Source organism: Sciurus vulgaris (genome assembly GCF_902686455.1).
Source record: "Sciurus vulgaris genome assembly, chromosome: 1".
Classification (NCBI taxonomy): domain Eukaryota; kingdom Metazoa; phylum Chordata; class Mammalia; order Rodentia; family Sciuridae; genus Sciurus; species Sciurus vulgaris.
In genome coordinates this window covers 98,081,519-98,104,595 of record NC_136461.1, presented here as the reverse complement: position 1 = coordinate 98,104,595, position 23,077 = coordinate 98,081,519, and the positions used below count along the sequence as shown (strand labels likewise).

The 23,077-nt window shown below is 36.6% G+C and overlaps 1 protein-coding gene across 2 annotated transcripts; it reads left to right on the top strand.

The window, feature by feature from the left end:
- Positions 1–1,673: 1,673 nt before the first annotated feature.
- Positions 1,674–22,752, top strand: CLCC1 (chloride channel CLIC like 1). 2 transcript variants are annotated; one of them, XM_079132912.1, is made up of 12 exons: positions 1,674–1,810; positions 6,067–6,206; positions 6,903–7,004; positions 9,181–9,288; positions 12,400–12,621; positions 12,860–13,000; positions 14,675–14,768; positions 16,002–16,099; positions 16,375–16,521; positions 18,431–18,772; positions 20,021–20,249; positions 22,447–22,752. In XM_079132912.1, exons 2-12 carry the CDS (start codon positions 6,078–6,080, stop codon positions 22,578–22,580), a joined length of 1,746 nt encoding a protein of 581 aa, XP_078989038.1. In that variant the 5' UTR covers positions 1,674–1,810; positions 6,067–6,077; the 3' UTR covers positions 22,581–22,752. The 2 variants fall into 2 exon arrangements, with proteins under 2 accessions (XP_078989038.1, XP_078989037.1); XM_079132911.1 differs by having other exon boundaries at positions 1,689–1,844.
- Positions 22,753–23,077: the final 325 nt, after the last annotated feature.

Below are 23,077 nucleotides of genomic sequence, written 5' to 3'. Positions count from 1 at the left end.
ACGTCACTAGTCACGAAATGCAATTCAAAACCACTACTATCAAGGAAAAAAAAGTATATCAATGAGGATGTGGAGAAATTGGAATCCTTGCACACTGCTGGGAATGTAAACTAGTGCAATCTCTGGAAAACAATGCGGCCGTTCCTCAAAAAAGTAAACATAGAATTACCATATGATCCAGCAATTCCACTTCAGAGTATATATGCCAAAAGAATTGAAAGCAGGGAAATGAATGGATACTTGTGTATATATCCATGTTCCCAGCAGCATAATTTCGCAATTGCCAGAAGGTGAAAGTAACTCAAGTGTCCATCAGCAGATGAATTGATAAACTGTGTGATAGTTAATCTTGGTTGTGAACTTGACTAAAAGATGCCAAGAAAACTGGTAAACTTCAGGGTGTGTCTGTGAGAGTTTCCAGAGAAGATTGACATGGGGTCAGCCAAAAGGAAAACCTGCCCTGAATGTGGGTGGCACCATCTGTAGGCTGAGGTCCCTGATGGAAAGAAAAAAAGCAGGGCGGTGAGCTCATATAGTAGTATACATATTTAACACTTCTTGAGCATATGTGTTTTTTACTATTGCCATCACAGACATCAGATTCCAGGTTCTTCAGCCTTTGTGGATTTGTACCAGCAACTCTAGGGAGCTTCCAGGCCTTCCACCTTAGACCAAGTCTGCATCATTGGTCCTCTTGTTCTGAAGCTTCTAGCTTCTTGGACTGAACAGGAACTTCTGATTTCTTTGACTTTCCAGTCTGCAGATAGCTATTGTGGGACTATCCAGCCTCTGATTGTGTAAGTCAATCTAATAAATCCCCTCTCACATATTGGTCCTGTTCCTCTGGAGAACTCTAATACAAGTGTGGTATATACATAGATTGGAATATTATTCAGCCTTAAAGGAAGTTATGTTACAACATGGTTTGAACCTTGAGAACATTTGTGCTGAGTGAAATAAGACAGTCACAAAAAGACAACTACTGTATGATTCCACTTATATAAGATACTTAGAGTAGTTAGATTCATAGAGACGGAAAGAATGGTTGTTTCCAGGGGTTGGGGGAAGGGAGATAAGGGAAATTATTGCTTAATAGTTACCGGGTTGGTTTTGCAAGATGAAAAAAGTGTTCTGGATGTTGTTGATGGCTGGGTTAACTGTGAATATACTTAATGCCACTGAACTGTATCCTTAAAAATGGTCAAGATGGTAAATTTTATGTGAATTTTAATTTAGAAGATTATAGTAAGCAATGTGCAAAGGTACTGAATTATATTCCAAACCTTAACACACTTTTTGTTTTCAATTAAATTTTTTGTATACCTCTGAAAAAACTCGTCATCTCCTCTTTGAGAGTTTCCTGCTGTTGCGCGGCCAGCAGTTAAAGACAAGATTTATTTCCAAGTACTCTATAAGTGTGCAAACCTCCCATTGCCTCAAAACTATCATCATTTATTATCCCCCATTTAAAAATTATATTCAAACTTGATTTACTGTTTTATTGCAAATGACATACATTCGAACTTTTTTTTTTTAAGTTAATAGTAAGAAAATATGCTTCCTATCCGTTTTATGTATTAGGTTTCTTCATTTGTTGAAAGGGCTGAACAACAGCAAAGTCTTGGTCTAAAACCTAAGAGCAGAGGCCGGCCCCGCCCCTCTGCGGGGTCAACCCGCGGTGCGCGCGGGAGGGACGCACAGCCGCAGGCCGAGCGAGTCGATGAGGAGGCGCGCGGAAGCACTTAGCGGCGGGGAAGAAGGGTAATCCTATTCTCTCGTTGGCCTGGCAGGTGTCACGCTGGAGAGGCAGGTGGGATTCCCGGGACATGAGTCCCCGCGGTCCGGTACGTAGGAACGGCCGGCGGGGCTGCGGGTCCCCCGGGCTGGCGGCGCGGACGCCCGGGAGGCCGCAGGCATCCCCTGGGCGGGGGTCGAGCTCGCTCCGCGCTGCGGCCTCTCGGACCTGGGGGTGACTTCCGAGCTACGGGTTTGCCTGGGTGGGCGAGTGCCTGCTTTTCATCCCCGGCCAGCGGCTCGCCCTAGCTCCCTCTCCGGTTGCTCGGGAATGCTGGGCGGCCTAAGCAAAAGGCCGCAGCTAGTGCAGAGCGAGACCCAAGCGGACGTTGAATTTTGTTGGCATCGGTTTTTTTTCTGGAAGCTTGAAGCAAAATTGGAACAAATACTGTTAGCAGAATCGTTCGGATTAGTTGTAGTCAGTATTTTAGAAGTCCAAGTGTGAATAAAAATTTAAAGATGCCATAAGCCTGAATGTTTATGATTGGGTGCTGAAAAGCAATTCAGGTTTTCTCTCTGACAGCGATTATGAAAGTGCGGTGCCCAGACTAGCTTCGTAGTCACTTGGGAACTTCTTAGAAATACAGTTTCTCAAGTTTGAGAGCCCTGACTCCAAGGAACTAAAACGTACGCGAACTGAACTGCAGCTCTCCCACCCCCATTGTAATGCGTTGGTACTTTTAGACTAATAAACAATTTGCCTGTACTATCCCAAGTTGGCCCTGCCTTTCCCATTACACCTGTAAATTCGTTGAAATTAAAGAGTTGTGCAGATTTCCACTCAGTGACTGACTTTCCTTGTAGCTCTTCAGTCTAGTGGCTACTGTTTAAGGCCGCTCTAAAAAGTTTTCCGGGATCCAGTAGTTCCTCCAGTCCACCCTGAGATCCTAACCTCTCTGAAAAATCCTTTTAGGGTCACTAGCAATTTGTCCTGACTACTTAATCGTCTGTGACCTTGGGCAAGTTTTTTTCCTCATCTATAAAATGAAGATAATAGTACTACTTCCCAGAGTTTTCTAGAGGATTAAATGAATGAATGTATGTACCAGATATTAACAAAATATTAGCTACTGTAATTCTATGTGCTTTTTATATTAGTGCCAAAACGTGAGACAGATGGTAAAAATGCGGGAGGAGGGGAGAGTGTTCACTAACGAGCCATAGAAAGACACAGATGACATCATTAAACTAAACCAATTTAGATTGTTACTTTCGCTGAATACTTTGCTACTCACAATGATCTGTGAGCTTCTGGTCTGTGGCATCACCAGGAACTTGTTAGAAATGCAGAATCTCAGACCCACCTTAGTATCACTGAATGGATCTGATTTTTTACAGGTTAGATGCATCTTGCTTTGGGGAAAGTATTAGATGAATTGTATTTGTCAGGAATTTCCAGCCTTATATTAATGACCACGGGAATCTGGCAGGAGAGAATTTTGAATTTCCAGCAAATTCTGTTGTGTCTTATCCTCTGGTTTTCCATCTTTTTTATTTATTTATTTACTTACTTACTTATTTATTTATTTATTTATTTATTTATTTTAAGTTAGATAGTACTGGGGATTAAACCCAGGGATGCTTCATTACTGAGTTATAGCCCCAGCCTTTTTTAAAAAAAAATTATTTTATTTTGAGACAGGTTCTTGTTAAGTTGCTGAGCAGAACCTTGAATTTGGTGCTCCTCCTGCTACAGCCTCCCAAGTCATTGGGATTACAGGCACACTTCAGGCTCCCTACTATACCTTATTTTCACTGAAGCTGTTCTGCTTTTCATCTTTTTCTGTAAAAATTATCCTAGGCCTTTAAGGCTCAGAACTTTATACTAGACTATAACAACTTATACTTGCCTGGCTTATTATGGGTTGCTGCATCTATTTCCTACTACTCCTACACTTGACACGATTCTGTTGGAGTAGAGGATTCAACACTTGACACAGTTCTGTTGAACAATCATCCTCCCTCTTGGGGGCCATAGGCGTGGCATGTCTCCATGTGCAGTTGCTTTTAATACTAATAATCAGTATATCCTTAGATTCAGATTATAGAGAATACTGGGGAGATTTCATGGTGCTGGGACACAAAATAACACAATAAAGTTTGATATTAATATTTAGATGAAATCATAAATAAGCAATTATGATATGCTCAAATTTGTAAGGAGCCTGCGATTTCTTTGGTATACAAATTCTCTAAAAGTTATATATAGGTATATGAGAATGTATTCCTTTGAGCTTTGATGTGGTGTTCGGTCTTCATTGCTTTCTTAGTGTTTATGATTAAGGATATTTTTCCCACTTAATAAAAAAAAATAGGTTAACTGTAAGTACAATTTGTATTCTTCCTATGTCTAGTTCTTTAAAAGATCAAAAAAGAGTTTTAGTCCACCATTGAGTACGTGAAATAGAATAAATATTAACTATAAGCTGATTCCTCTATTCTCTGTTAGTAATAACAAAACCTTTCCATTGTTAATAGCTAACGTTAGAGTTCTTGGAAAGGGTAACTTCTTTAGAAATTTAATGACGTATTCTTTCAGGGAAATTAAAGCTAAACGGAGCCTGGTGCCCTCTACCTTGCTGGGAACTGTTCTTTTTTAAAATTTTTTAATTTTTTTAAAATTTAAGCTATCATACAGTAAGAATATGTTTCTTGAATAATATCATTATACTCTTGATTTTTTTACTTAACATTTCCTTGTGTAACCATGAAATGATGTAATCAATACCAAAGAAAAAAACATACAAAAAGATTCTGTGAACAATAAAGACTCAGATTCAGCCTCAGAGAACTTGGTGTCTCTGTGCTGTTTCTCCTCACCTCCCATCCACCTAAGATGACTCCAGCCTCAGAGATTCTGATTTAATTAGTCTGTGATGTGACTAGAACATGAGGAGTTTTAGAAGCTCCTCAGGTGATTCCAGTGTACAACCATGGTTGAGAACGCCTGTCCTAATGGAAAAACCAGACCAACAAAGGGATAATTTCATTCATTTTTTTATGCTAAAAGAATAAACAAGCTAATAGGGAGTACAGGGGCATATTTAATTCAGACTAGCATTATTTTTATTTTTATAACTAGTCTATAAGCTGTTCATGGGCAGGACCCAGGCCTTTCTTATCTTGGGGTTCCTTACCTTATATAGAGCAGATATATAGGCAGACTGTCCAATAGAATTTTATTTGCTGATGGAAATGTTCTGTATCTTCTCTGTCCAATATAATGTGGCATTTAAAATGAAAAATTCAGTTCTTCATTAAAACTAGCTACATTTCAGTTCTGTAGACACATGTGGACAGTATTCAACAGAGATACTGTTTGTTTATGCAAAGACTTAGGTGAGGCTGGTTATTTTTGGTTTTGAAGTTCAGTTACTTAATTAAATATTAATTTCATACTTTTAAAGTATGGAGGTTTGGTTTAAATAATTTTTAGCAAATGTATTGAGCTATGTAAGTTACATTTACCCAGGTCACTCGTTTAATCAACTTTATTTTTTATTCTAAAATTGGGCAACACTTCATTCCACAGAATAAGTATTCTCCAGCCATTTAAACCTACCATTCAGTTGCTTGTTTCAGAATATTCAGATATGTCCAACTATCACCATAATTTTAGCACATTTTTTATTACTTCCACCCTTTCTCTGTGATTCCTCTATAATCATGTGCCCAGCCTTAAGCACAGTTTACTACTTTCTGGGTTGGGGATGTAGCTCAGTGGTAGAGCACTTGTGACACCTGGACTGGATCCCCAGCACTGCAAAACAGACCAACCATTAATCTACTTTTTGTCACTATGTCATTGCCTATTCTGGACATTTCATACAAACAATTGTATAATATATGATTTTTGTGACTGGTTTCCATATAGCATAACATTTTAAAGGTTCAACCATATTGTAGCATGGATCAGTACTTCATTTCTTTTGATTCTACTGCATTTTATTTACCCATTCATCAGATTTGGAAATCTGTGTTCTCACCTTTTGGCTATTTTGAAAAATGTGACCCCCCCCTCCCATTTCTCTTGGGTGTTTGCCTAGGAATGGAATTGCTGGACCATATGGAAAATATCTGTTTTCTTATCCCAATGAGAATGTTGTGTATACTTTTATATGTCAGTACCATTTTACTGTTTTTATTTCACGTACTTTCCTTGGTTACTATTCAGAAAATGTTATCTTAATATTAAAAAGAAATAGCTTTTATTACAAAATAATTTATTTTAAAAATAATTATATTTCATTACATCTATTAATTTTTTTTTAGTCTTATACAAGATGCTGTGTTCTCTGCTCTTTTGTGAATGTCTGTTGCTGATAACTAGTTATGCTCATGACGACGACTGGATTGACCCCACAGACATGCTTAACTATGATGCTGCTTCAGGAACAATGAGAAAATCTCAGGTATTAAATAAGCTTGTGGGGGTGCTGGGGTTGTGGCTCAGTGGTTGAGCGCTTGCCTAGCATGTGCGATACACTGGGCTCAATTCTCACCACCACATATAAATGAGTAAATAAAGGTCTATTGACAATTTAAAAAATATTTTTAAAAAAAGCATGTGCGTATATGGGTGTGTAAGGCCTATCAGCCCTGTGATGGAAAATAGTCTTTTACTTTTGCTGTTGTTTTGTATAGAGCCATTAGAGTTGGGTATCAATGTTTAACAGCCATACAGAATATCTTCCTGACACTCTTTTTTTTTTATATATATATAAGTTGTAGATGGATACAATACCTTTATTTATTTTTATGTGGTGCTGAGAATCGAACCCAGCACCCCACACATGCCAGGCAAGTGTGCTCTACCACTGAGCCTCAACACCAGCCCTCTTTCTGACACTCTTAATCTAAGATTATTCCAAACCCATCTCATTATTTCTGTTTTGAATTTGAATGTAAAGCCCATCAAGCAGCAATCCAATTTGATTTTAGTTCTTAGTATATACACTTGAGACTTTTACTTTTTTGGTGGTTCACTACAAGAAAAGAATAGAAGGAGCAAAGTCATAAAATGATGAAGTCAAAATTGTAGTCTTCATTAAATGAAGGTTATTTGTACAACTGAATTATAAATAAAATCTCTCTCTACTTGGTTTTAGGTGAAAAATAGTGTGTCAGAAAAAAAGGATGTTAGTCCTGACTTGTCATATGCTGATGAAATGTCAGAATGTTATCGCAGACTTGATTCTTTAACTCATAAGGTTGGATTTTTTTCTATTCATGAATTTTATGGTATTTATATTAAGTCACTATTTTTCCATCTTTGCTAATGTTTGTGTTTCTAGTGTTTTTTTTTAATCCTATGCAATTTGTGTATATAAAATTTTTCTTTAGTTTTGGTTTTCCTAATAGTACTTCTTATTTTTGTAATAACATTTATTACATAATTATTTCTTTACCAAACTATAAACTCGTTGGCACTAGGAATGCATTTTATCCATCTCACTTCTGTATCACCTATCATAGTACTAGGCTGCAGTAAACTCACAATAAATGTAGCAATTGCAGAAACTGGCCTCTTACTAGTTTATAAACAAAAGAGTTACAAATAAAAAGAAAAAAGTCTGTATACTTTGTTATGGCAGATACTTTGTTAATACAGATTTCTTCATACATAAAAAGACTGAAATAATTTACAACCCATAGACTACTAATATGTTAAAGAAGTTTGACTACAGTAAGGAAAGGTATGAATAAAAACAATGGTGAGCACAGGAATTGATCAAATATATTAATAGATTTAATTAACCAAGTAAAAAATTGAAAAGTTTTGTGTTATTGTATCTTGTTATAATTTAGTGGAGGGTAGCTATTCTTTATGAATTTTTTTAAAAAAAGGGGTTTTTACAAAAGAAAATAAGATTGTTAAGGGGTTTGAGTGTGTTCATTATTTGCTGTGGGAACCACCCCTCTGTTGGTCGTGTAGGCAGCGTGAACAGGTGGCAGTGTGGAGAGGGCTTGGAATGGAGAGGGAGGGGGTGGTAGTGAGATCACTGGGGTTTGCAGAAGGCTCAAAACAATACATTAACAAGGGTGAAGAGGTGAGACAAGTGTGAAACTTAGGAGACAGAGTAGATAAATGTTGGTAGCAGAGGGAAGAAGGGAGATAAGGGACAGAGAGGAGCTAGAGTGAGGTTTCCAGCTTGAGAAACTAGGGGCATTTGTTAATTGAGATCCAGATTTATCACAGTTGAGACTTCTAAATACCTGCTTGTGGTTCTTATCATGTGAATATTATCTTTTCTGAATACTGGTAAAGGGAGTGCTTGGATAAAATTTGCTTCAGTTTAGGTATGTTTTGTAGTGTAGTAAGCTAGCTTGGTTGTACAATAAGAAATGCAGACATGCCTTTTTCATTCCATTGGGAGTTTGTCACAAACATTGTAAAACTATGATAATATAAAGTCTTGGGTCCTTGTTATTGTTTTTGTTTTGCAGAATTGGGGATCAAACCCAAGGCCTCATGCATGCTTGGCAAACATTTTACCACTAAGTTATATTTCAAGCCCCTTGAGTCTTTGTTTAGCCAAAAAAAAAAAAAAAAAAAAAAAAGTTAACATTTAAAAAATATAATGGTTTATGAACCTTGCCTTGAAAGCAAATGAAACTGCCACATGACAGCTATCCTAAGTTTGTGTGTGTTACTTAATTATTAGGTTTATCAACTGAAGCTACTGAACTTATGGTCCACATTCAGTTAAAAAATATAAGTTGATTATCAAAGCTAAATGTTTATAAAATATCCACTACCCTCACTCAGCAACTTGTCGATTGTGGTGATGTTAAGGTAAATTTAAAAGTCTGTTCTAATGGAAAATTATGTACTAAAGCGTTGACATGTATAGACTACCCTGGAGAAGCCATTGTTTTCTGTCTTCCTTAACATCTCATGTAGTAGGGGAAGGTCACTTGCTGTCTCACTCCCCCTGCCAAAAAAAAAAAAAAAAAGTATATTCAGTAAATTTTTTGCTATGTCCTTCATTTCTTCTTCTGGCTTCATTCTGTTTCTCTTTCTGTCTCTTTATCACCGCCCCCCTCTCTATTTATATATATGTATGCACTCCTCCCTTTGCTCCTTCCTTCTCTCTTATTAAATCATTTCTTTGACATTAGAAAGAGGTGGAGTGGTACAGATACTCTGCTTGTGGGTCTCTGCTTTCTTGTTCCATAATCTTTAGCTTTTAAAATTGCCGAAAGGCAGCTGTATGTGGTGGCACACTCCTGTAATCCCAGCAACTTGAGTGGCTGAGGCAGGAGGATTGCAAGTTGATAAAAATAATGAACTCCTTGGATGTTGATGGTATCACCAGGCTAGTAACTTGACCCCTAGGTCGAATTTTAATGCTAACTAATGTTGAATTTATTGTATGATTACAGATAGATGAGTGTGAAAAGAAGAAGAGGGAAGACTATGAAAGTCAAAGCAACCCTGTCTTTAGGAGATATTTAAATAAGATTTTAATTGAAGCTGGAAAGCTTGGACTTGTGAGTATCTGATGGTGTGATACTACTAATCAGAATAGGAAAAACATTATTTCATAAAAAATATAAAGAAATGATAAAGCATTCTGCCTCAACAGAATACCTCACTCACCTTTTCCTAAAAACTGTTAAGAAAATTAAAGGTACTATGCTGCTTTGCAGTGTCTTAGGAGAATGCACGCCATACAGACCACTTTTTCTTTTAGCTCATAGGATTTACTTAACTCTGCAATGTTGTATCACCAGTTGAGGTGAGCAGATGGAGTGACCCACTTAATGTTTTCTACCATTTCCCTGCTTTCTTAGTCACATAATGTACGATAAGGTGAGGAACTGAAATGTATTATAAGTAGTTTTTTACCATAGTAGGTATTGCTTTGTAGTGTCATGCACATGCACATGTTACTTGTAATGTTAAGATTTTTACTATTTGTGGTGGTGGGAGGGATTGAATGCAGGGCCTTGTGCATGCAAAGCAAGTGAGCTGCCACTGAGCTACACCCCCAATCAAAAGTTTCCAGTTTTTAGAGTCACCATTTTCACTTTGGGGAGTATGTTAATCAACTTTTCATTGCTGTGACCAAAATACTTGAGAACAACACCTTAGTTGAGGAAAAGTTTATTTGGGCTGACAGTTTCAGAGACTCAGTTTGTGGTCAGCTGGTGTTGTCACTGTGGTCCTGAGGTGAGGCAGAAAAGCCCTGCAGAGGAAAGCCATCCAGCTCATGGCAGCAGGGAAGCAGAGAGAGAGGAGAAGGGGCTGTTGGAAAGATTAACCTTTCCAGGGCATGCCCCCAGTGACCTCCCTCCTCCAACCACACCCCACCTGCCCACAGTTAACCACCCAGTTACTCAGTTCAAACTAGGATGGACTGATTAGGGTACAGCTCTCACAATCTAATCACTTTACCTCTCAACAATCCTGCCTTAACATAGGTGTTTTCTGGGGGCACCTTATATTCAAATCATAATGAGGAGTAAAAACATGAACAAAACTTTTAATTTTTTATACCATTTATAAACCTAATTTTTAGGCACATAGACTTTTTTCCCCTATCATGTGTGCCATCAAAATTGATCTGGAAAGATGGAGGTTAGACTTTTATTTTGGTTATACTTTTATTTTGCAGAGTTAAGTAAATCCTATCTTATTTCTTATTGAACTTGTACTGGCCATTATCTCCAACCACCAGAAGTGTTCACAGGCAGATCCCTGAAAATAAAAGGCTTTTGCGTCAACATAGAACAAGCTGACCAACCTTGCCAGACTCTGTCCTTCTGGATAAGTTAGGAGTGGTTAAAAGGGGAAAGATATTAGATGAATAATTTAAATACCTTACTTTGAAAGTGTAAGAGCAAATGTTCTCATTCCTATGCTCTTTAAATCTTATAGCTTGTGCAGGGTGAGCCTAGAATGAGAAAACAAATGGAGCCAAAAAATACATAAGATGGAGATACTTGGAAATACTAGGTTCCCAATTTTAAAAAATGTTAATATTAATCAGTGATGGCTTTTTCATACTTTCTGGTGATTTGTGATAGTATATCATTTTGTTTATTTATATTTAATTTTTAGTATCTATATTCTTATAAAAGGGAATTTTTTATATTGTTAGCTTTCTGTTTTTATTACAAAATATCTAAGATAATTAGCTTATAAAGAGAAAGGTTTATTTTGGTTCATAGTTTTGAAGGTTCTAACAGACCTATTGATTTGGGCCATTTGGTGGATGTTCCAGATGATAATGACTGGGAGAGTATGGTGAAGTAAACTGTCACCTCATATCCAGAAAGCACAGGAAAGAGGAAGGGGCCAAGTCCCATAAGCCCCTTCCAGGGTCTCACTTCCTCCCACTAGGCCCTACCTCCTAAAGGTACTACCCTCTCCCTGTAGAGTTAACCCAGAGACCAGGCCTCTATCACTTGGACCCTTGAGGGAAGAGGGGGCATTTAACATCCAAACTATAGTATGTGTCAACTGCTTAATGAATGTAAAATGTGTATAGTGATTTTGCTAAGCTGAATTCACATTAATATAGTGATAAATATTCAAGGAAACCCATTATTTTGCTACTTTTTGAGATCCCTTTTATTTCTCATTGAACTCATACAAATTTTAGGCTATCTGAAAATTGTCAACAAATGGAAAAGCTTAAAATGAATCATAAGACAGTCAAACCTCATTATTTGCAGATTTCATATTTATTAATTTACCTATTCACTAAAATGTGTGACCCCCAAATCAATGTTTAAGGTGTTTTTGTGGTCATTTTTGGACATGTGCAGAGAAGCAAGAAGTCTGATGTGCCTGTTCCCAGCTGAGGTGACAAGGCAACAAAACTCAACACTCATACTGCAAACCACTGTCTTTTTTCCTCCCATAATTAGCACAGTCTGTTTATTGCTGTATTTTTTGCACTTTTTTTGGTATGCAGGAGGGTTAATTTTGTTGTTTAAAATCTCCCCCGAAAAGTAGTGTTGAAGTGCTGTCTAATGTTTGAGTGGAAGAAGGCTGTGATGTGTCTTACAGAGAAAATGTTGGAGAGGCTTCATTCAGGCGTGAGCTACAGAGTGTTGATTATGTGTTCAGTGGTAATGAGCCAATAGTATGTATTAAATGAAGTTTCACAGAAACATATAAAGCAAAAGTATATATTTTATTGGTTGATGGAAATGTTTTGACCACAGGTTTGCACCTAACCCTATAGTTCCTGTAGGAGTAATGGTTCATTACTTATTGATTAGTGTTTAAGGTGACTTTTTAGAACATAAGTACTGTAAATAACAGGAATCAACTGTACTTTATTAAAATTCATAGTATTTTTCTTACATATAGTTCAGTAATTTTCAAATATTTTACACACGTATTAACATTGGTTTTTTTCGTTGGCCTTGGAGTCAGACAAGAGGATATTTTCTTATAAATGTGAAATATTGCACACTATAGTTTCTTTTTTGCGTGTGCGGTGATAGGTATCAAAGCAAATTAATTATATATATTTAGTTCCAAAGTGGTTCTTATCCTAATGTTTCATGTAATAATAATATTCTGTAATAATATCATGTAATAGTAAAATTCTCTTACTGGTTTTTTTTTTGGTACATTTATTTCAGCCTGATGAAAACAAAGATGATATGCATTATGATGCTGAGATTGTCCTTAAGAGACAAACCTTATTAGAAATACAGAAGTTTCTCAGTGGGGAGGAATGGAAACCAGGAGCACTGGATGATGCATTAAGTGACATTTTAATTAATTTTAAGTTTCATGATTTTGAAACATGGAAGTGGCGATTCGAAGATTCCTTTGGAGTGGATCCATATAATGTATTGATGGTAAGATGGAATGAGGGTGTTATGTTTCCTTTTTAAAATTACCTTCAAAATTCCACTGTTGTTATGTTAAGAACCTATATTTAGCCACTCATGCTGCAGTACATGAACAAGCACCAAAATTGCACAAATGATTTTATAATTTTTGAGTCCAAGTCTTTTGCTTTTACTGATACTAGCATTTTCTGGTGGGCAGGACAACTTGACAGTGACTCTGATTTCCACTTCTTTTTTTTTTAAGGTACTTCTGTGTCTGCTCTGCATTGTGGTATTGGTAGCTACTGAGCTATGGACTCATGTGCGATGGTATACCCAGTTGAAACGTGTTTTTTTCATCAGTTTCCTCTTAAGTTTGGGATGGAATTGGATGTACTTATATAAGGTATTAAATAGGCAGAGAGTTTAAACATTTTAAAATGTAAATTCATAATAAAAAAGGCTATTATTCACTTTGAGCAATCTTGTCTCAGATGTGGGATGAAGGCAATGATGCAGTGGGGAGGAATTAAATTGGCAATTCTTAGGTGTTGTTTTTATGGGAGGTCCTTGATGAGTTAGTGCAGAAAAAGTATAGTCCTGATTTTGATAACCCAGTTACTGTTGGGTAGCATCTGGACAAGTAAGCCAGCACAGAGCTAGGCAAACATATTTTTAAAACTCTTACCTAGGTAATTTGGAGTAAGTCTTTTATTCTTTGTTAGAAATGATATCAAAATACCATGATTTGTAAAAAGTCAGGTTATTTTCTGAATATAAAAATGGTATTCAAAATGTTCATGGTAGAAAATTTAGAAAAGACAAAGATATAAATTATTCATAAATGATAAAATTATAGGTGAATTAAAAATAATCACTCAGTATTTTGAGGTATTTCCAATCCTTTTTCAAATTTTGATTATTTTGCAAAATTGGAATCATACTATACATAGAAATTTAAAGAACCACTACTATTGCTATCAAAATAGCATAATCATTGGAGGAAAATTTAAAGCTTTCTGGAAGGGTAAGTCAGGTAACCAGGTTCTTCCAGTGAATTAGCCTGGTCAGATCATGTGACATATTGCCATAACTGTTTGTTCTAATTTCTGTATCATCTAGAGCTAATTATTTACAAATTAAACCCCTTTGTTCAGGGCTGGGGAGATAGCTCAGTCAGTAGAGTGCTTGCCTTGCAAGCACAAGGCCCTGGGTTTGATCCCCAGCACCACCAAAAAAAAAAAAAAAAAAAAAAAAAAAAAAAAAAAAAAAAACAACAAAACAACCCTGTGTTCAAAATAGAAAGAAGATTGTTGGGTTGAGTGTTATTATTTCAGTGATTTCCCATGGGGTTTTGATTTATGAAAGCTCTACAACTATACCTTGGTATCTATGGGGGGTTGGGTCTGGAATACCCCACAGATACCAAAATCTGCAGATGCTCAAATCCCTTAAGTAAAATACCATTTTATCATGAAATGTAAAAGAACAGGAAAAGTAGTCTTTTAATTTGGGTCGCTTTATTTTCAGACATGGCACTAAGTATTTTTGAACTAATTTTTAAAACAATCTTTTTTTTGGGTGGGGGTACCAGGGATTGAATGCAGTGGCATTCAACCACTGAGCTACATCCCCAGCCCCTTTTTATATTTTATTTAGAGACAGGGTCTTGTTGAATTGCTGAGGGCCTCAGCCTCCTGAACCACTGGGATTATAGGCGTGTGAAAACGATCTTTTTAATAAAGTTTTCCTTCTTCATACAAATAAGGCAATTGTATTTTTTTTAAATGTTTTTGTTTTGTATTACTTGGCATCAAACCCAGGTCTTGAGCATGCAAGGCAAGTGTTATTCCAGTGAACTACATTCCCACCCCTTGTAGTTATCCTTATTTGTTTATTAAGATTGCTTTTCCATGAGCTGAAAATGACTATTTTAAAAAATATCGTATTTTTTTCTATTAAAAAAATTTTAACAGTCTGGTTTGAATGGTAAAGATACCTTGAACTAAGGGTTACTGGATGTATAGGCGTAGCACTCATGGTCAGCAGCTTCTCATGGTTACCTTTTGATGTTGCTCAGGTGGCTTTTGCACAGCATCAGGCCGAAGTTGCCAAGATGGAGCCATTAAATAATGTGTGTGCTGAGAAGATGGATTGGATTGGAAGTCTCTGGGGTACAGTGTTTGTTCATTTGTCCCTATTTTCAATAGAATTCCTGAGAATGAGAGGAAAATATTAAACATCACAAAGAAAATGATGAAATGCCAGAGGAGGCTTTCTGTGACTATATCTTTAAGATAATATGAAGAACATGCAAGAGGAGTTTTAGGTTTAAATCTAGTGACTCTGGGGCTCATGTAAAGTCACAGGGAAGGAATGGAAATTGTGTATATGTTAGCTCTGATGTTAGCTGTCTTCCTTCATTCAACTGAAGGGTTTTATGTTCACTCTTACCTTGTCCTTAGCACAGTGCCTAGAACTTTCTAGGTCCTCAACTGAAGCATTCCTCAACAGAAGTCTATTGAATAAGTGAATGAATGTATATATAAACTACTATCCATCTTAGCTTTAATTTCCTTATATGAACTTATGAAATCTTATATTGTAGCTTTACTGTTTAACTGTGGGAAAAATTATTTTTTATTCTTACAGATTTTCTAAACACTCATCATATTGACCATCTTTAGGTGTCTATAGCTAGCACTGGGAATGGTTTAACGTATAAAAGCACTTTGTAAATGCAAGTCCATAAAGAATGACAGAGAATAGAATCTCAGATTCTACCAGTGGGTTCCAGTTATGTTTTTAAGTACTGTGGTATCTAAACCAATTCAATTGCTTGCTTCAGGAGATAGGAAAATGCCTTCTCCAGTGCAGGCTAATTTCCAGACTGATTTGGAAAAATTGGGAAAACTAATATTCTGCTTCATTTTGTAAAACAAGTAAAAACTGACTTTTTAAATTAAAATTTTATTGAGATAATTATAGATTCACAAGTAATTATAAGAACTAGAGCCTGTGTACCCCTTACCCATTTTCCCCCAATGGTAACATCTTACACAGCTATGATCCTCTAATATCAGAGCCAGGATATTGACTTTGATACAATCCATCATCTTATTCAGATTTCCTCAGTATTACTTGTACTTATTTGTATGTATAAAAAAATTTTAGAAATTCTGAAAAGTATAATTTTTTTGTCTCCATAAGATGTGTACTTTGAATGGATTTTTAAATATGATTTTGGATATAAGATTTAAATGAGTATTACAGGGTGTCTGTTTACAATTTAAAACAACTCAAAACTAGTGGGTGGGCAAGGAGGGTCAAAACCAAAATATTTGTGAATGGAATGCAACTGCTCATTTATTTTAGTGATTTAGTGTTTTGTCTGTTTCTCTAAATAGAATTGTTTAGAAGTTCATGGACCTATAAGGATGACCCATGCCAAAAATACTATGAGATCTTATTAGTCAACCCTATTTGGTTGGTTCCACCAACAAAGGTATAGAACATGTTTTGTAAAGATTATGTGTACAAAGTATGTAAAAAATCCCTTGTATTCATAAAAATTTGTACTTTTTAGTCATTTTGTTAATAATATTCTTTGTTCTTGAAAAAAGACTCCCATTACATAGTAGTTTTCACATTAAAGGTGGCATATAACAGCATTTTAACTTACATAACATGAGCCTTAGTACATAGTAAATTTTGGCTTATTGTGCATGTTTCATTCCTCTGAGGAAAAGGTTAAGTTGTTGCTTTTGTCTTTTATTCTAGGCATTGGCAGTTACATTCACCAACTTTGTGACAGAGCCATTAAAGCACATTGGAAAAGGGACTGGTGAATTTATTAAAGCACTCATGAAGGAAATTCCAGTAATACTTCAGATTCCTGTTCTGATAATTATGACATTGGCTGTCCTGGTTAGTATGTTAGTACTATTGGTATTTAACAGAATTTGCAGAAAAAAGGTAATTGTAAAATTATTAGGCATCCTTGATGTAGCTCAGGCTAAGTCATGCTTAATGGTATGAGAAGGTAATTTTTAAATACAGATTCATTTATATTTCCATACATATTCCTCTAATCAAGGAAGTGATTCTCTGGTTTTTTAATGTCATAGCAGTAATTTAGAATAATAACCTCTTTAAATTTGTTTTTTAAAGTCAGAATTCTTACACAGGAAATTGGACGATTATTTCCTCTTTGAGAAAGGGAGCCTTACTTCAGTCTGAGTTTTTGCAGCATTGAGAAAGAGTGAGCATGGGGCTTAAAACAAAATCAGAAAGGGATGTGGAAGGGCTGGGGAGATAGCTCAGTTGGTAGAGTGCTTGCGTTACAAGCAAAAGTCCCTGAGTTCTATCCCCAGCACCGCAAAAAAAGAAAAAAAGAAAGGGATGTGGAAAAAGGGGGTGTACTGAGAAACACTCTGGAGGATTTAAGAGCACTCTTTTAAAAATATTGCTTGTCATCCATCCAGTCTGTTCAGCTTTTTGGTGGCTGATTTTCAGCCATTATCCCCCAAAATGCATTTGTCATATATAACAAAAAGTAAAGAATTCAGAAGTGCCATTGGAAATTCTCATTCCTAAGGATACAAAATTTGCTATGCTGTGTTCACTTTGAAATTGTTCCTTTTGGTTTTATCTTTTGCGTTGTGATTATAGGGTTCCTTGGGTTATAGATGTGATTTGGATAGGTGACATTAATTCTATAGTATTAATTTAGTCCCTAAAACTGAAACTGTGAGCAAAAGCTGCATCATTTCCTATTTCATCTGCTCCCTAAGGAAAGTTATATTGATTTTTATTGCTTCCATCTTCAAATAGTAGAGTATGTCTAGTACAGAGATTTTCACTTTTTGTTCTCAGATCCCTTTTGCATATTCTTGAAAGCAGAAGATCAAAAAAGCTCCTGTTTATAGGGTTATATTTAATGATATTTCCTTTATTAGGAATTAAAACTGAGAAATTTAAAAAATACAAGTCCACATCAAACGAGCTGACACATTACCGTTGTCACTGTCTTCTCTAGAAGATTCCAGGGTGCATCCACGAGAGGACAGTGGAAAGTTTTGACTTCACAGATCCCTGGAAGGAGTCTCAGGAATCCATTCAGGGGTCCCTGTACCACACTTTGAGAACTACTGTCTAGTTTTGCCTATGAAATGAAAATCAAAATCTGTTGAATTTTAGGTATAGCTTAAATCAAGTTTGTATTTGTGAAAGTTAAACCTACAAGAGAGTGTTTACGAAGTAACATACCATTTTAAATATTTTTTTCAGCATGTCATATGACAGATTTGAACATGGAAACATGATAATTATCAGATAATTAGAACTTTCTAATTAAAATTATAGGTCTAAATCTGGTATGATACAAATTCAACCAGAATATACCTAGTTGATTAAAATGTCTACTTAATGTTGAATGATTTATTAAATTTTATTGGCTAACCTGGCCTGTAACAAAGAAGAGGTCTTACCTGGTCGTGGTGGTGCATGCCTATAATCCCAGCATCTTGGGAGGCTGAGGCAGGAGGATTGAGAGTTCAAAGCCAGCCTCAGCAAAAGTGAGATGCTAAGCAACTCGGTGAGACCCTGTCTCTAAATAAATACAAAATAGGGCTGGGGATGTGGCTCAGTGGTGTAGTGCCCCTGAGTTCAATCCCTGGTACACCCCTCCCCCCAAAAAAGAGGTCCCTAATAAAAAACATGAAATGAATGTTTATGTGTATGTTAAATCATTTTGTTAGCATCCTGAATAAACTAGCTCATAACTTCATTAGTCGGTCATTAAGTTCTCAGGAAAATATTTTTCTTTTCCTTACAGAGTTTTTGCTATGGTGCTGGAAAATCAGTTAATGTACTGAGACATTTAGGTGGTCCTGAGAGAGAACCTCCTCCGGCACTTCATCCAAGTGATAGAAGATGGCAGAAGGAAATTGATTATAGACATCATGGTGGAGCAGGTGATGGAGATTTCTATTCTAGGGGCCAAGCTGGCTCCATTGAGCAAGGCACTTATGACAAAACATATGAGTGTAGAAGAGCTGTTTTGAGAGAAAGAGATGTTGACTTAAGATCTCAGACTGGCAACAAGAGCCCTGAAGTGCTCCGGGCATTTGATTTACCAGACACAGAGGCACAAGAACATCCCGAGGTGGTATCCAGCGTAAGTCAGCGATTGTTTATTTTGCTGTCCCTTCATACTAGGCCTAAATGCTTCTTGTAGAGCTTTTGATAAAGTGTTTTTTTACCCTTGGTTGTTATAAATTATAGCATTAGTGATATACTTAGTCACTTTCTCTTCCCTTTTTTGGTCATAAGTTAGTCCAGCTTCCTCAGAAGAAATAAGATTTAATTTTTATCTTGTATACTATTTAGTGGTAGTTTGTTAGAACAGATGGTAGTTCGTATGAAAATTCATAGGAAGCCAACAAGTGAGCATGACTGAAATTTCTGCCTTTGAAGAGATCAAAGAGAAGGCCTCCTAGAGCATTAGGGAACTGGCAGTGGACCCCTGCGGCCTGGCTGAGTAGAACAGGCTGGGATGGAATCAAAAGCCTTACTTTTCCAACTCAGATATCAGTGGCTGAACTAATTTTTTTGTGTGCAGAATGGTGAGTTTTTCACTAATATTGACTATTTAAAGGGACATTTCCATTTGTTTAAGTAATTGATACTGTCATTTGCAAAGTTTAAGTTGTAAACTTTGAGAAAGCTTTAAGCCCAGTGGACTCTAGGAAATTGTAGTATCTTTTGCCATAGAGGTCCTTATAAAAATATACACATCTACATATATTCAGAAAACCTGAGATGCTCCTTCCAGCTTTTATAGTTAATAATCACCTGCCACTTGTCTCAAAAATTCTTCAGTGGCATCCCCTCTAATTTAAGAGTTATACCAGTGGTATAGGGGCCTTTCTGCCCTGCCCCATGTGCATAGCCACACTGGTTATCTGTTCTCCCTCCATGCTCAACCCTATCAGCCACAAGAACTCCTGACTGTTCCTTTAATTCCTACCTCACTTCCAGTACATAGCTCTTTTCTCCATAATATATCATACTTTTAATTTATTGCCTGATTCTCTCCACAACCTAAATGTAAGTTCTAGTAAGAGTCACTTTTGTGAGCAGCATCTTGTTTTGGCTGTATCTCTAGCACCTAGAACTTAATACATGCTCAATAAATATTTGTAGAATGAATTATTCTCACCAGGTAAGAAGATTAGCAAGACTAGTGATCAATTCACTTTATTTCTAAGTGGCCCCATTCCTCTGATCTCTGAGGCTTAACCTTTATATTATTATAATCCAGCACTGGAACCAGGGTTTGAAAGTAAAAACTTGTTTGGTATGTTTGATTACTAAAACCACATTATATTAATTAGTTAAAATGTGATTCTACTGTACTTTACAGCATAAATCACCTATTTTGGATACAAAGCCAAAAGAGACTGGTGGAATCACAGGAGAAAGCACCCTGAGAGGAAGCAATCAATCTGCTCATTCTCTGTCTGGCCAAGAGATAGCAGAGACTGTGGAAGACGCTCCTGCAGTGGCCAAGGCCCAGCTGAAGACTGAAGCTCAAGATAGCCCCCAGGAACGTGGCACACATGGCCCAGCAAGAACTGCAACCGGAGCATGTGGTGAGGATCCCTCTGGCAGCCCGTGTGTCTAGAGGATCACACACACAGGCCACAGCTCTGAAGTCTTGATTTTTATAAAGTGTGCTCTTCCCACCTGAGTATTCTGATGATTACAACAAAAGTGCCAACGTACTCATTCATACATTTAGTGACAATCAGAAGTAACAAACACATTTATATATAAAAACTTGCTTAATTTCATCATCATCTATTTGATGTGAAGATATATGTCATAAAGTTTTGAAGTGTTAATTTTGGAACAAGGGCTCATAGAATTTACATTTTTAAATGAATGTTATAGCTAAGACTATGTGCTGGATAAATAAGACTTAGGGGACACTGAAGAAAATATGTTGTTTCAGGCATATATAGGAACCTGCTAACCAAAGTGTATGTGGCTGAGTTGAAATTCTGTACTATTACTTTAGTTGGCAGAATTTATTAGTTCTGCATTAGATCGAAAGTGTTTCCAATGTAATAGGTTTTTTTTTTTTTTTTTTTTAATTGGTACTGTGGGGCACTGAACTGAACTCAGGGGCACTCGGTCACTGAGTCACATCCCTAGCCCTATTTTGTATTATTTAGAGACAAGGTCTCATGAGTTGCGTAGTGCCTCGCTTTTGCTGATGCTGGCTTTTAACTTGAGATCCTCCTGCCTCAGCCTCCCAAGCCGCTGGGATTACAGGTGTGCGCCGCAGCACCCGGTTGTTATAGGTTTTTTTTTTGCGGTGCTGGGGATTGAACCCAGGGCCTTGTGTTTGCGAGGCAAGTACTCTACCAACTGAGCTATCTCCCTAGCCCTGATATAGGTTCTTAAAAACTATTTTTAAGGGAAGTCCACTTATGTTTACCCTTTGTACACTCCAGCATCTTAATGCAGCCTCGGAGTATGCATTAACAGTATCAGTCCTGCTGACACCTCAGTTTTTTCTAGGTAGGTCACCCACAGATTAAATGTTACTTTCTGGGTTCATCCCTCCTGTACCTATTACTGGACCTGCTTCTTCCTCATGCCTTTCACCTTATGCCTCACTGAGACAGAGCTGAAAATTGTCAGGGGAACTTGGATAATATAGCTTGCTATATCAGTAAGCTCAATTTTACACTCTCAGTAGTCTTTGAGAATGGCTTTATTCTTTCCCTACCAAATGAAGTGCACAGGCTTTATAAGACCTATTTTCCTTAGTCAGAATCTTAGCAGTGGACACTATTAGATACTACACTACTGTTTACTTTATAGCAAACAATATTGTCTTGGCTGTATGAAGTTCTAATTTTTAGAGATCTCTACATAGAGAAGAGCACTATGATAAGGAAAACGGAATAGGATGTTTTCCTTAACCACAGACAGGTTGTCAATCAACATTTTTTTAAGCAACATTTTAAATTAATTTTTAGTCAACATCTAAACCTATTTTCTTGATTTTAAAAAGCATTCTTCATTTTAAACCTTTTAAAAAAGCTATTTATAAGGTATGCCCATGTCTCTAGCTAGCCGACTTCACAAACATTCAACTATTCATTGTTTTGACCATATTCGTATAAGTTATATTCAGCTGCTTTCCAAAATGGTAATTCAGGAATAAAATCTTAAAATTTATTTCAGGAAAAAAGATATATTCAAAGCAGTCACTTTTAATTTTTTTTTTTTTTTTTACATGTAATGCAGAATACCCCTTTTTGGCTCCTAGAAGTGTTAGGTTGCCTGAAACAATTTAATTTTACATATTAATATTACTTTCTAGTATAACATTATGAGCATCTTTAGTATTGGTCAGAAAGGGTATCTTTTTTTTTTTTTTTTTTTTAAGAAACACAAAAGGATTTTATATTAACACAGAAGGGTGGGGCTATAGCTCAGTGGTAGAGCACTTGCCTACAATACATGATGCCCTGGGTTTGATCCTTCGCATTGCCAAAAAGAAACAAGATTTATAACACAGCAAGCAATGTAACAAATGAATTAATGGAAGGATACCTGCAGTTCCAAAGAGATTTATGAACACATTGTTTGTATACAGTAGTCCTCTCTGGGGAGTAGACCTGATTGGTGAATGTGATCTGATTCTGAAGAGGAATGAACACCTCAGGTTATAGACTGTAACTGCTTGCACGCCTGACTGCTTTCAATCAATCCAAAATTGACTACTTTTTTAAAAAATATTTACAATTTCATCTTTGTATTCTTTCATTACAGATATCCATTTGGGGATGAAATCTACTTTGACAGCAAGGCAACATGCTACTGCTGTTGATTACAGTGGTTCAGGGAAGACTTTATTAAAGCAAATTGAACACATTGAGGCCAGTTTATTACCACAAGAGAGATAAGGCTTATTTTATTGACTAGCCAGTATTTGTTATTGAAATTAAGGCCTGGAGTAGCAAACTTTGAAGAAAATTGGAATGGGAAAGATAGCTGTTAAAAGCAATGGCAGAGATGATGAATGCTTACAGGGTCTAAGAACCACTGTATATACAATAAACACTTATTTTTACATTATTGTGGTTTGGAATGTTATCTTTGATAATTGAGTTTTCTTTTTTCTTTTTTTTTTTTTTTTAAGTACTGGCGATTGAATTCAGGGGCACTTGGTCACTGAGCCACATCCCCAGCCCTATTTTGTATTTTATTTAGACAGGGTCTCACTAAGTTGCTTAGCACCTCACTTTTGCTGAGGCTGGCTTTGAACTTTCGATCCTCCTGTCTCAGCCTCCTGACCCACTGGGATTACACACTTGTGCCACTGTGCCTGGGAAGTTTTCTTTGAGTAAAAAGCCCCATAAAACATATCTGCAGTTTTTAAAATGATGGTATTCAGGATATC